General features: G+C 32.1%; 1 protein-coding gene across 1 annotated transcript; it reads left to right on the forward strand.

Moving 5' to 3' along the window:
* Nucleotides 1-565: 565 nt before the first annotated feature.
* On the forward strand, nucleotides 566-10688 carry LOC139501283 (uncharacterized). Its single transcript, XM_071290318.1, has 12 exons — nucleotides 566-637; nucleotides 1423-1596; nucleotides 2378-2630; nucleotides 3565-3734; nucleotides 4173-4349; nucleotides 4917-5172; nucleotides 5767-5927; nucleotides 8124-8297; nucleotides 8708-8917; nucleotides 9582-9624; nucleotides 9979-10142; nucleotides 10455-10688. The coding sequence occupies exons 2-12, from the start codon at nucleotides 1533-1535 to the stop codon at nucleotides 10667-10669; spliced, it is 1887 nt and encodes a 628-aa protein (XP_071146419.1). The 5' UTR covers nucleotides 566-637; nucleotides 1423-1532; the 3' UTR covers nucleotides 10670-10688.
* Nucleotides 10689-14010: the final 3322 nt, after the last annotated feature.

Here is a 14010-nt window from a genome sequence, read left to right on the forward strand (position 1 = left end):
AATAACTGTCCCTGTCCTGATAAGTACAGCCCTACCAAAGGCACCATGTGAATGGAAGAATGATTATGTTCAAGCAGGTAAATAACCGTCACTGTCCTGATAAGTACAGCCCTACCAAAAGCACCATGTGAATGGAAGAATGATTATGTTCAAGCAGGTAAATAACTGTCACTGTCCTGATAAGTACAGCCCTATCAAAGGCACCATGTGAATGGAAGAATGATTATGTCCAAGCAGGTAAATAACTGTCCCTGTCCTGATAAGTACAGCCTTATCAAAGGCACCATGTGAATGGAAGAATGATTATGTTCAAGCAGGTAAATAACTGTCACTGTCCTGATAAGTACAGCCCTACCAAAGGCACCATGTGAATGGAAGAATGATTATGTTCAAGCAGGTAAATAACTGTCCCTGTCTTGATAAGTACAGCCCTACCAAAGGCACCATGTGAATGGAAGAATGATTATGTCCAAGCAGGTAAATAACTGTCCCTGTCTTGATAAGTACAGCCCTACCAAAGGCACCATGTGAATGGAAGAATGATTATGTTCAAGCAGGTAAATAACTGTCCCTGTCTTGATAAGTACAGCCCTACCAAAGGCACCATGTGATTGGAAGAATGATTATGTTCAAGCAGGTAAGTGGAAATATGGATGATTTAGCACAGAGAGTAAAAAACAAAAATGATTTCAATTTCTGTGAACATGACGCATGCTTCTGGTATAACTTTCATCAAGTACATTCAAGGTCAAAGGTTTGAAAAAGCAAAAAATTATAAAATGTTTAAGAGCATATTCAAACCAAAATGGCTGGAGCATTTACAGCCAATTACTGAGTTATTTGACTTCTCATCCAAAGAAAAATGTTTAACAAGTTCCAAATATGTAAAATCTTGTGTGGTTTTTGCATCCCGAAGTGAGGTAAAAAGTTTTTTTAATGATAACTTGTAATACTTTGTAATACAGTAGAAAAAAAAATTGACAAAGAAGGGCCATTACCAAGAGAAAACCTTAAATAACAGTCTATTATTTGAACTTGGAATTATTTTTAACTATGGAATTTGCTTGATTTCGTGTTATTGAAATTTTTAATAAATTCCATGATTATTCTGTACTGAAATGTTCTGTGCTGCGCACAACACTTTCTATTACAAAGAAAATAGTATATTTTCAATAGAATGTACTGTGCTACGCACAACACTATCTAACCAAAATACATTGTATGGAAAGTGTTATTAACCGCTCAAAAGATCATAATACAAAATAAACATGGAATTTATTAAAAATTTCCAGCACAGAAAATTTAACAAATTCCATAATTAAAAATAATTCTAACTTTAAATAATAGCCTGTTCTTTATTGTTTTTACTCAGTAATGAAGTTTTTAATTCCCTGTCAATAAATGAATCTTTTTTTGTTTCAGATTTTTCATTCCTTGGTTTCCTGAATGAGAAAGGTATAGGTGTGAATGATAATCTGGATAATAATCAACTGTCTGCCCTGATAGAGAGGTTAGCCATTGGAGATTTCTTGATGGACACACAATGTAGTAGTTCTGCTTCTCCTTACAGTGGACATTCAAATGGATGGACTAATTGTAAGTTGTTGTGTGAATATTTACATTTTAGAAATGTTTCTAGAATGTTATATTGGCATTTATATTATTTTTTTCTGCTATATTCCATATGTTATTTTTTGATAATATGTAATTGTGTCTGTTATTATCAATATTTTGATGTAGCATTCTGTAATTCTAACAAGGAATTCTGCCGAAAACCTGTGCTAATGAATGTCTTTTTACCAGCAATAATTAGAGCAAATTTGGGCAAAAATTTAATGAAATATATTTCAAATTTTCTCTAAATTTCAGAATCAAATGTTAAATCTTTAAACTTTGATAATACAACATTGCAGGTTAGATTTGAAATATATCCTTTTTTTAGGGGTTGTGCATCCAAAAATGACAATAATTTTAGTGAAACAGAAAAATTATGCAAAATCTTGACTATTTATTTGACTTGTACATTCTTAGAAATAATATATTGCACAACTGTTCGCCAAAAAAATAATTTAAACAATATATGTGCTTATCTATTTCACTGTCGACCAAGTCTGAAGATCTCACTTATGATGTCACTGTCAAATTGTGTCATCACGATTTAATTAATATATATATTGTCTGAATGCTTTCTTCTAATGCTGAAGAATTGTGATTAGTAGTTTTGTCATAAAAAAGGGCAAATAAACCCAGTGTTGTGCTCAGAAAAAATAACCCCTTACAAAAATTTCACTTTACAGTTTAACACAAAATTATCATATATTATATATTCATAACCGTAAACATTTCAGAGGGTAATTTTATCTTTTTATATTGACAGCATGTGGGCAGTCTATGGAAACTCTTCCCACTTTATCTGGTGCTGTATGCAATGTTGGCAGTAACTGTACAACTGTCTACTGTTGTTTGCCAGACACAAGAATAGGCAAAAGTTTTGAGACATTTGTGAAATTTGACCCATGTCTGTTTAAACTAAGCGTTGGAATAGACAAACTAACATTCAGTACACTCTTATTTGATTATGAATGGGGTCAGCTGACTGAAGTTTGGTTGTTTGGATATGTCAGAATGGAGTAAGTATATCTTTTATAATAAAACTGCTGGACACATGCACAATCACATCTAACAGTGTTTACATCATAATTGAAGGCACATGATTGCAAATAAGTTTGAATTATTGTCCTGCAAGACAATAATATATCACCAAAAATTTGGGGCTTATTTAGACACATCTGATCAAAACTGACTGCTATAAACTAAAGTCAATTCAATGTTTGATTTTTGTAATTAAAAAAAAAAAGTTTTGACTTATACTGACAAAAAACTGACACTTTTTTGTCATGCATGCAATATGAGTTCAATGATAGTATTATTTACATATGGAAGAAATATTCGGGAATATTATTTCCATTGTAAATATATTACAATATATATTCATAAGGGAATAATGGGTAAAGAATATTTGTTCCAATAGGAACAGATATTATAGCAATAATGAAAAAAAAGTTTCTAGAGGAACTTCTGTTTGAGAATGGAAACAGAGAATATGTCAGAGAGACAATAACGTAATACAGAAGAGCAGAAATCAACCCAAGACACCAATGGGTATTAAACCCAGCAAGAAAATCCTGTACTCAGAGGCGTGCTTAAGCTGGCCCCTGAACAAAGATGTGTACTAGTCCAGTAAAAATAGACGTCACACTAAAAATAAATCAAAATTATAAATCATACAAGGCTAACAAAGGCCAGAGGCTACTGACTTGGGACAGGCACAAAAATGGGGTTGGGTTAAACATGTTTAATTAGATCTCAACCCTACTCAATGTAAAATTAACAACACACTGCAATATGCATAGAGAAACTTGGAACATATTTAAGTTGACAGCTTCAACTAAAAAAAATCATTTTCCATAAATAAGAAGAGCTAGTTATTGCTTAACCATACTGTGACTTGTAACTCATATCATAAACAAACACAGGATTAAATTTAAAATTATTTTTAAACAGGTTTACAGTAAGAGACTTGGAGATGGAGGGAGATTATTTGATTGACATGAAACTTCAGATTTGTCGTGAGTCAGATACAGAAACGACACCCTGTGGAGTTGATATTGTTATCTTTGACAAATACAGACTTCCTAAATTGTCATGTGACTGGAACTCAGGACTAGATACAGGTAAATATTATAGAGTATTTTGTTGAAACATAAATTTGATGACTGTTCATAAAAGAATGTTAAGGGCATGTGGCAATTGTGACAAATTCACAGAAGCTAGACTTAGACACACTGTTTCTAATGAGAAGATTGTCCTGAATATGTATATCAATTTGCCACTAGAAATTAGGCATCCATCCATCATCATCTACTGAAAAGAGCTGACAACTCTTCAGACAATGCCTTTTTTCATTGACTTTGATATTTAAATCAGATTTCCTCCTAAAAATGCAGATCAAAGACCTATATTGTTCCATTATAATAGATTATACCTTTGTTTGAAATTTTAAAATCATGATTAATCAACTAACTTCTGTAATTATGTTGTGTAGTCTATTCGAATTAGCCATCAAGATATGATCGAGGCCAAATGTGACATATTTCAATTTCTTTTCTTAGGATTCCAAGGATTGGCAGCATGGCTGACAGACAACAGTGTGACCAAGACAGAACCTCTGAGGGGATCAGAAACCTCCAAGTTAATGTCTGACTCGGGCATAGCATCGTATCTGTATGAGCCGTCATGTGACCAACAGGGTAGTATGTACTCTGGAAATGTGGGAGGTGTTAAGAATGGTAAGGTTTTGTATTAGTTCTGTGGTATAGTTTGAGTTCCGTCAAATGAACTCCTGTGTTTTAGGTGTATAAATAACATATTTATTGCCATGTTTTCCGATGGCGGCATCGTACATATTTGAAAATGAAATGAGTCATGTGCTTATTTTATGCTTACTCTAGCATAGATAATCAACTACTGTTCAAGTTAATCAAATTCTATTTTTCAAACACATGTACAAGAATGGTCACAATAAATCAAGAGAACAAACAATAGACAACCTAATATATAATTCAAATACGGACTGCAATCCGCAATACACATAACCCAATAACTGGTCAAGGAGAGATAAATCTCTTTAAAGTATGATAACTTAACCAAATGTCTTTCCCATACCAAACTGACATATAACACTATAATATACAATTCTTTCACATTTACCAAAATAAAGCATAAAACAACTTTTTGATAATGTTTTTTTGAAAAAATATTAATTTGTTTATCTTATATTCATCTACCTTTAAAGCACTTTTATTTGAATTTCAACTTGTTTTCTACCCCAAAAATACATTTTCAACTATTTTCAGATTGTGGAATGCCCGTTTCTGTCCCTGTGTTACCACCAGGAGTTGTCTGTACTGTTTCCGCTGATACTTGTACTGGTCTGGACTGCTGTATCACCATTCCACTAACAAACAAGACAATGAACTTCCGTATTAACATAAACCATTGTTACCAGGACATTACTGTTGGATTGGAATCAATGAACAGAGAATACAAATTACTGGATTACACTTTTGGAACTATTGAACATTTTAACCTCATAGGAGTTGGAAAAATGGAGTAAGTACTCTTAGGAATGCTAGAATTCTTGTAGCCCTGAAGTTTGATATCCCTTCCATATTAAAATTTTGAAGATAGATTAAATTATCTAGAAGACCAAAATGATATGACTTATCTGATGACAAGTTTAGATATGTAGCTTTAAAAGTTGGATTTTAAGTTTGGACCTGAATTATCTCCCTTTTACAAGAAAAACCCCCCCAGTAAATGAGTTATTAAAGAGATTTTTAGTCATGCTTTTAAGCATTTTTAACGCAATTGAACTATAAGTTCCCTTTGATTTGAAAGAGTATTTTTGGTCTTTTCATTCAAAACTTAAAGAGAAAAATTAATGTAAACCTGTATGGAAAATGTAAAGATAATTAACCAGAATTTTGAATTTTATGTTTCAAAAAAAGAAGCAGAAGGATTAATAGGTAATTTTGTTAATGCATTGAAAAGGGAAAATTCAGAAACGGTACAAGATATGAGGGCAATCTTAAAATTGTGCAAACCTGACGTTTTTTAAACTAAACATTATTGGTATAAACTAATATGTTTAGTTAAGAAAAAAAATTGTAGGATAGTGAAACAGGTTTCTTGTTTCATTTTCAGATACATAATAGAGAACTTCCTTGGCGAGGGAGCTTACTTGATGGATATAAGCTTTTCCTTCTGTTTAGAGACAGGAAGTTGTGAATTTACAGAGACTATCATCCAGGGTGTCAAGTTCCCTAAAAAGAAATGTACATGGGATGATACATATAGAGTTAAAGGTAAAAACAATTTATTGCATGATATACCAGTGTGCCTTTGAGATACTGATAATTCTTAAGAGGTGGACTTAAAAGACCATCTTCTAGATTCTATATATCTGGATTTAATAGATATTATAGGATTATAGGTGTATAAACTTGACTTTTATTTGTTTGTGAGTGAATTGGGCGAGTTTATACACCAATAAATTCCTTTAAAAAGGTGTTTAATCCTTATAATTCTTTAAAATTGGAGATAACAAATTTATTTCTCCACACTCGTAACCTCTATCACATAAATTGTACTCAATGAATAGACCTAGGTGCATGAATGTTTATTAAATAATTTAACAATTCAGGCAAATGGAGAAAATAACATTGATCCAAATTGTTTTATTATTGCCACCATCTTGTTTTCATTGGTTACGAAAAGAAGTTAGGTCAACGTCGTCTATCGAAAAATAAACAATATCAAGAATAACTATCGGAAGTCATCTTGACCAATCATATTAACGTATTTCCCAATATGAAATTATGTAAGAATTTTAAGGATATAAAATGTTGCTGAAAACTTCTACCTTTGCAGAGAACTATTGAAAAAATTCTCAATTGATACTCTGATGTCAGGTAATTGTTTTGAGTAACACAAAAATAATTTATGTTGAGGCTCAATGAAATTGTGTTATTATTTTTTTTCTGTTATTTTGTGTTGTTTTGTTGATTTCTCATTGATGTATATCACACATCCATGTATTTATTGATAAAGAATGGATGAATGACTTAGTTTGTATGAGGATTCTGACTCTTACCTATTTGTTTCTGGATAAAGGCATGGTTTGATCAGGATCTTTTTTGGCATTATTTTACACTCAAATTTGATTTGATTCCCATGTTTTATCTCCTTTTAAGTCGCACTAACTTACTAAAAATTTACTAACTGGGCAAATTAGAGACATAGATTCTTTTCTTATAAATTTGTAATTTAAAAGTATAAGAAAAAATAAGAGGTTTTGCTAGCTATAAAACCAAATTTAATTCACTATTTTCAACATAAGAAAATGCCTGTACCAAGTTAGGAATATGACTGTTGTTATCCATTAGTTTGATGTGTTTGAGCTTTTGATCTTACCATTTGATTATTGCATGAATATTGGGGAATATTGTCCCGAGTAGAATTTTATATTGCACGAGCTTGCGAGTGCAATATATGTTCTATGAGGGACAATATTCTCCAATATTCATGCAATAACCCTTTTATTGTATAGCAATATAATATTTAAGGTAGCACAATACAAATATTTTATAACTCCAACTCCCAAGTTTTAAAATGCTGTAACTTTCTTAATAATGCTTGAAAATTTATAATAGTGGTAGTTTTGGATAGCTAACAGATTACTCTTTCAAATTAATGCAATGTTAGTATTATGCAACAATTATGTAACCAATTATAATGTTAACTGTGTCTAAAATATTTTTCACCAAATTTCCACTTTGAAATGAAATTAGCTTCTGCATAGGTATCCCTAGAGGGTTGAATTTATTATATGTTGTTCCTATGGCCATTATCTACATAGGGGTGTCTCAGATTTCAGATAGAGTGTATAGAACAAATTTTACACCTAATTAAACATTATCTTCTTTTATGTGGTCAGGATGTTTACACTAATTAAAGATTTATGAGAGAATAGAATACCATAGAGACAATCTGAGACACCCTTTTGAAGCCCATGATGTGTTGATTAAGATTTCGTTAAAATTTTCTGTATAGTTAAAGAGATGATAGAGCTAAATTCATTCAAGTGAACTTACCCAGATTTTGCCACTAATTAAATAATAATTGATTATATAATGATTGCATAATAAAAATATTGCATTCATTTAAAAGATTAATCTTTTATCTATCTATATATACCTCTTTTATTATTTACTATGCATTCATAAGAAAGTTACAGCATTTCAAAGGTTAGTGATTGGAAGTAAAAAAATCTTTGTATTGTGCTACCTTAAAAGTAAAAATTGGTTTAAACTAAAATTTTGTCGTGGATGACGTCATGAATTTTGAAGATTTATTGCACTAGTGCAATATTAGAATTTATTGCACGCTAACTTTTGGTTACTTTCTGTGGGAAATATTATATTGCTATACAATAATAAGTGATAAAGTTTGAATTTTGTCTATTGAATAATAATGTAAATACATGTGATATTTGATTTCAGATTTTTCACTGGATCAGTGGAGTAGGGAGAGATCTATTGACACAACACAAGTTTACCCAGCTTATTACATCTCAGAACTTCTACAGAACTTAGACCTAACCAAATACTTCCAGTCACCACAATGTAGCCGATCTTCTACTACGTATGATTCACCAATCAATGGCTGGTTAAAAGGTAAGCTTATTTTGGCAGCTATGTTTTATAATGAGTAAGCGCTTTTTGCATCTATAGATAGACACCTTCATCCTGTTTTCTAATACTTTGTATTACAAGTAGGGGTATGCTTAGCACAAAAATGTGTGAATTCTTATTTTTAGTATGTTTATTTTGTTTCAAATGTTTTATTGCAGAGTGCAGTAAATAATTTTCACACTTTCAAAGGATTTGGACATGTAAAACATTTTAGCATGGCATAAGTAAATTGTTGAAACATAATTTGCTTTGAAACAATGCCCTTTTTATTCTGAAATATTCATGACTGGAGTTAAAGAATCAGTCTAAAATTATAAAAATGAGTGAACAAAAAAAGCATCTTTGGACAGATGCTTTGCATGTTTGCATATATAGAAACAATTTGATTTCAGATTGTAATGACACAGATGTAGTAGCTATATCTACCAATCCAATGACATGTCGGCTGAAGTCAGACTGTGCTGCTGTCAGCTGTTGTTTAGACGAAAATTTTATAAGCAAAACTTTTGAAGTGTTCTTTGAGATAGATGACTGCGAGAGAAAGATATACATTGGAATAGAAAAACTCAAATTCTATATTCCTCTACATGACTTCAAGTTTGGTAAGTTTTTTGTGAATAGAAATAAGACACACATTTTAAGTTTAGTATTGTTATTCATAAATATTTCCCCATCTTTTCTTTTAGCTTGTTTAAGGTGTCAATTAATCAATGAATTAATTTCAAAAAAACCTTTTATGAAGCCAAATTTTGTTTCTAAAATTTTTAAGATTTATTGGAATAATCAATTTTAAAATCCGACTAATTTTTTAAAAGATTTAGGTTAATTCAAGCCTTCAGAAATGATAGACCTCGTTTGAGCTATATCCTTCACTGGTTTGTCAATTATGTGTGCCTTTATGGTGTCATTTTCCAGAAAGAGGGGATCACCTGTTACAGTTCATCAAGTTTCTTCATGATGGTCATTATGCAGGATAAACTAGAAATAATGTTTGTTTCGTAGGTATTCAATATCACAGTTCCCTAATGACAGCAGGGCTCATTATCAATTATAAGAATTTTATTTGCTGAATAATTCGTGCAATATAGAATAATATTTTTTTTAAGTGATTGCTCAACATGAGAAGGATGTGACAATGCCCCTATCACACAAATGATGTTCACTAAAACAAAAAGTTTTGACGGAAATGCAACAAACCAGAATTGGTTTATTGCATCTAAAGCATAGTCTATAGATTTTGATACTTGTTTACTTATTTTCTTCCAGATACATGGCATGAATTCAGTTTATTAAAGACAATACGCATAAGGTGAGATGTAGATGGTTTCTTGAATATAGGTTGTTGTCTTGTGGTTAAAGGAAATCTGCTTTTATTGATGTATATTCTTATATTCTATCACTGATGAATAGGAAAGAAAGCATTCAATTTAAAGGAATTCTGATAATAAATAAATGATTTAAGAAGATTATTGTTTTTTTTTTTTTTAAACTATTTGTTTTCATGTTTTAATTTTAGAGAATGAATATATAAATAAGGAGATATGGTATGTTAAATAATAATTTTACAACTTCCTTTGAGAATCTGATCAATCAGAACCAGGTTAACGCTAAACTGAAAAAAGTGGAAACAAGAATTTGAATAATAGAATGAATGTAACTTCAGGTACAATGTATATGATCTATGGAGTGAAGGAGTATATCTGGTATCCTTGGAGATATCTTCCTGCTGGGAGAGGTATGGTAGTTGTGCTTGGACCCAGTCTGTACTGGATTATGCAAGGTTTAAAAAGCAGATATGTGCTTCACAGATGGCATATCAGAACGCAGGTATGAAATGATATGATACATATTTAGAAGTAAGTTATTAGTAAAATGAAATTGGAAAGGAATTTGTAATACCTAGTTAATTTTTGAATGACTTTGTACACATTATATTTGTTAATTAATATTTTTAAATGAGCTGTGTGATTGTAATTTAGAAAATAAAAAAAAATAAAAAATCACCAACTAACAGTTGATTATTACTAAGCTCAAAAATTAAAAAAACTGATGCCACATTTTTTTTGGTTTGTCAATAGTTTCAGGTAATTTTCAAATATGCTTTTTATAGGACGCAGACATGATTTAATTTTATTTTAGGCTTCTCTCTGACAACATGGGCTACTAGTAACAGCATTGACAAGGATTCCATGACTGAAACCAACCTCATACGACTCTATGATGAACTGGACGTTGTTTGGTATCTGAAAAACACATGTGACTACGAGATGTCACCCTTTATAGCTAATGGATGGAATAATAGTAAGTTTTACTCCCTTGTTTACAATTTAATCTTTTTTGATTGTAACCAGTAGTTGAATTCACTTTTGTTGATTGGCAATATGATAAGATCTTTTAGGAGAAAATATCTTATAATAAGTAGTGAAGTCATCTGCTTTTAAGATTAGAGAAGGGGGATGGGGAGATATGTAGAATGTTTACCAGCAAAATGTGAATGCATTGTATAAAACCAATCTCTTTTACTGGTTTGTTTAAAATTTAAAATTTTGGTTAACCAGCAAGTCACTACACAGTACAAATGTATCTTCCCAAGATACTTAAAAAAAAAATATAGACCTGTATTTTTGTTCACATCTGAGTTATTTGATCATAATGGATAGTTGCCTCATTAGCAACTATTTCACATCTCTTTATTGAAAATAACTTTCACTTGAATTCATATGGAATTGAAGAAAACTGTATTTATATTAAAAAGATTAACATCTTAATTTGTCTTATTAATAAGTTATCTGCATTTTCCATTATTATTGACAGAATTTAGCATTATTGTGGTTTAACACCAAAAAGTTCAAGCTCAAAATGAATAGGAAATCTATCCTTTTGTATATGTCAGTTAAGTTAATCTACATTATCTTGTGCTGAATTGCATAACATATATGTGCCCATTTTTTTCCTTTATTACTTTTATAATGAGTCACTTAAAAAATATTTTGTTTCAGCTTGTGGTTCAACCATTAACAACTTACCCATGTTATCCAGTGGTACGTCCTGTTATATATCTGTTGTTTAATTGTTTCAGCTTGTGGTTCAACCATTAACAACTTACCCATGTTACCCAGTGGTACTTCCTGTTATATATCTGATGTTTTATTGTTTCAGCTTGTGGTTCAACCATTAACAACTTGCCCATGTTATCCAGTGGTACTCCCTGTTATATATCTGATGTTTTATTGTTTCAGCTTGTGGTTCAACCATTAACAACTTGCCCATGTTATCCAGTGGTACGTCCTGTTATATATCTGATGTTTAATTGTTTCAGCTTGTGGTTCAACCATTAACAACTTCCCCATGTTATCCAGTGGTACGTCCTGTTATATATCTGATGTTTTATTGTTTCAGCTTGTGGTTCAACCATTAACAATTTGCCCATGTTATCCAGTGGTACGTCCTGTTATATATCTGATGTTTAATTGTTTCAGCTTGTGGTTCAACCGTTAACAATTTGCCCATGTTATCCAGTGGTACTCCCTGTTATATATCTGATGTTTTATTGTTTCAGCTTGTGGTTCAACCATTAACAACTTACCCATGTTATCCAGTGGTACGTCCTGTTATATATCTGATGTTTAATTGTTTCAGCTTGTGGTTCAACCATTAACAACTTGCCCGTGTTATCCAGTGGTACGTCCTGTTATATATCTGATGTTTAATTGTTTCAGCTTGTGGTTCAACCATTAACAACTTGCCCATGTTATCCAGTGGTACTCCCTGTTATATATCTGATGTTTAATTGTTTCAGCTTGTGGTTCAACCATTAACAATTTGCCTATGTTATCCAGTGGTAAGTCCTGTTATATATCTGATGTTTTATTGTTTCAGTTTGTGGTTCAACCATTAACAATTTGCCCATGTTATCCAGTGGTATGTCCTGTTATATATCTGATGTTTTATTGTTTCAGCTTGTGGTTCAAGCATTAACAACTTGCCCGTGTTATCCAGTGGTACTTCCTGTTATATATCTGATGTTTAATTGTTTCAGCTTGTGGTTCAACCATTAACAACTTGCCCGTGTTATCCAGTGGTACGTCCTGTTATATATCTGATGTTTAATTGTTTCAGCTTGTGGTTCAACCGTTAACAACTTGCCCATGTTACCCAGTGGTACGTCCTGTTATATATCTGATGTTTAATTGTTTCAGCTTGTGGTTCAACCGTTAACAATTTGCCCATGTTACCCAGTGGTACGTCCTGTTATATATCTGATGTTTAATTGTTTCAGCTTGTGGTTCAACCGTTAACAATTTGCCCATGTTATCCAGTGGTACGTCCTGTTATATATCTGATGTTTAATTGTTTCAGCTTGTGGTTCAACCATTAACAATTTGCCCATGTTATCCAGTGGTACTCCCTGTTATATATCTGATGTTTTATTGTTTCAGCTTGTGGTTCAACCATTAACAACTTCCCCATGTGATCCAGTGGTACTTCCTGTTATATATCTGATGTTTTATTGTTTCAGCTTGTGGTTCAACCGTTAACAATTTGCCCATGTTATCCAGTGGTACGTCCTGTTATATATCTGATGTTTAATTGTTTCAGCTTGTGGTTCAACCGTTAACAACTTCCCCATGTGATCCAGTGGTACTTTCTGTTATATATCTGATGTTTTATTGTTTCAGCTTGTGGTTCAACTGTTAACAACTTGCCCATGTTATCCAGTGGTACATCCTGTTATATATCTAATGTTTAATTGTTTCAGCTTCTGGTTCAACCGTTAACAACTTGCCCATGTTATCCAGTGGTACTCCCTGTTATATATCTGATGTTTAATTGTTTCAGCTTGTGGTTCAACCGTTAACAATTTGCCCATGTTATCCAGTGGTACTCCCTGTTATATATCTGATGTTTAATTGTTTCAGTTTGTGGTTCAACCGTTAACAATTTGCCCATGTTATCCAGTGGTACATCCTGTTATATATCTAATGTTTTATTGTTTCAGCTTGTGGTTCAACCATTAACAACTTGCCCATGTTATCCAGTGGTACTCCCTTTTATATATCTGATGTTTAATTGTTTCAGTTTGTGGTTCAACCGTTAACAATTTGCCCATGTTATCCAGTGGTACTCCCTGTTATATATCTGATGTTTAATTGTTTCAGTTTGTGGTTCAACCGTTAACAATTTGCCCATGTTATCCAGTGGTATGTCCTGTTATATATCTGATGTTTAATTGTTTCAGCTTGTGGTTCAACCATTAACAATTTGCCCATGTTATCCAGTGGTACTCCCTGTTATATATCTGATGTTTAATTGTTTCAGTTTGTGGTTCAACCGTTAACAACTTGCCCGTGTTATCCAGTGGTACGTCCTGTTATATATCTGATGTTTAATTGTTTCAGTTTGTGGTTCAACCGTTAACAACTTGCCCGTGTTATCCAGTGGTACGTCCTGTTATATATCTGATGTTTAATTGTTTCAGCTTGTGGTTCAACCGTTAACAACTTGCCCATGTTACCCAGTGGTACATCCTGTTATATATCTAATGTTTTATTGTTTCAGCTTGTGGTTCAACCATTAACAACTTGCCCATGTTATCCAGTGGTACTTCCTGTTATATATCTGATGTTTAATTGTTTCAGCTTGTGGTTCAACCATTAACAACTTGCCCATGTTATCCAGTGGTACTCCCTGTTAT

The sequence above is a fragment of the Mytilus edulis genome, chromosome 13, assembly GCF_963676685.1.
Source record: "Mytilus edulis chromosome 13, xbMytEdul2.2, whole genome shotgun sequence".
NCBI lineage: Eukaryota > Metazoa > Mollusca > Bivalvia > Mytilida > Mytilidae > Mytilus > Mytilus edulis.

Bases quoted from the DNA above. Each gene is read 5' to 3' on its own strand.
- LOC139501283 (XM_071290318.1), top strand. From the start codon at position 1,533: ATGGACACACAATGTAGTAGTTCTGCTTCTCCTTACAGTGGACATTCA. The intron at 8,918-9,581 runs GTAAGTTTTTTG...ATTTTCTTCCAG, and splicing joins TCTACATGACTTCAAGTTTG to ATACATGGCATGAATTCAGT. The intron at 10,143-10,454 runs GTATGAAATGAT...ATTTTATTTTAG, and splicing joins GATGGCATATCAGAACGCAG to GCTTCTCTCTGACAACATGG.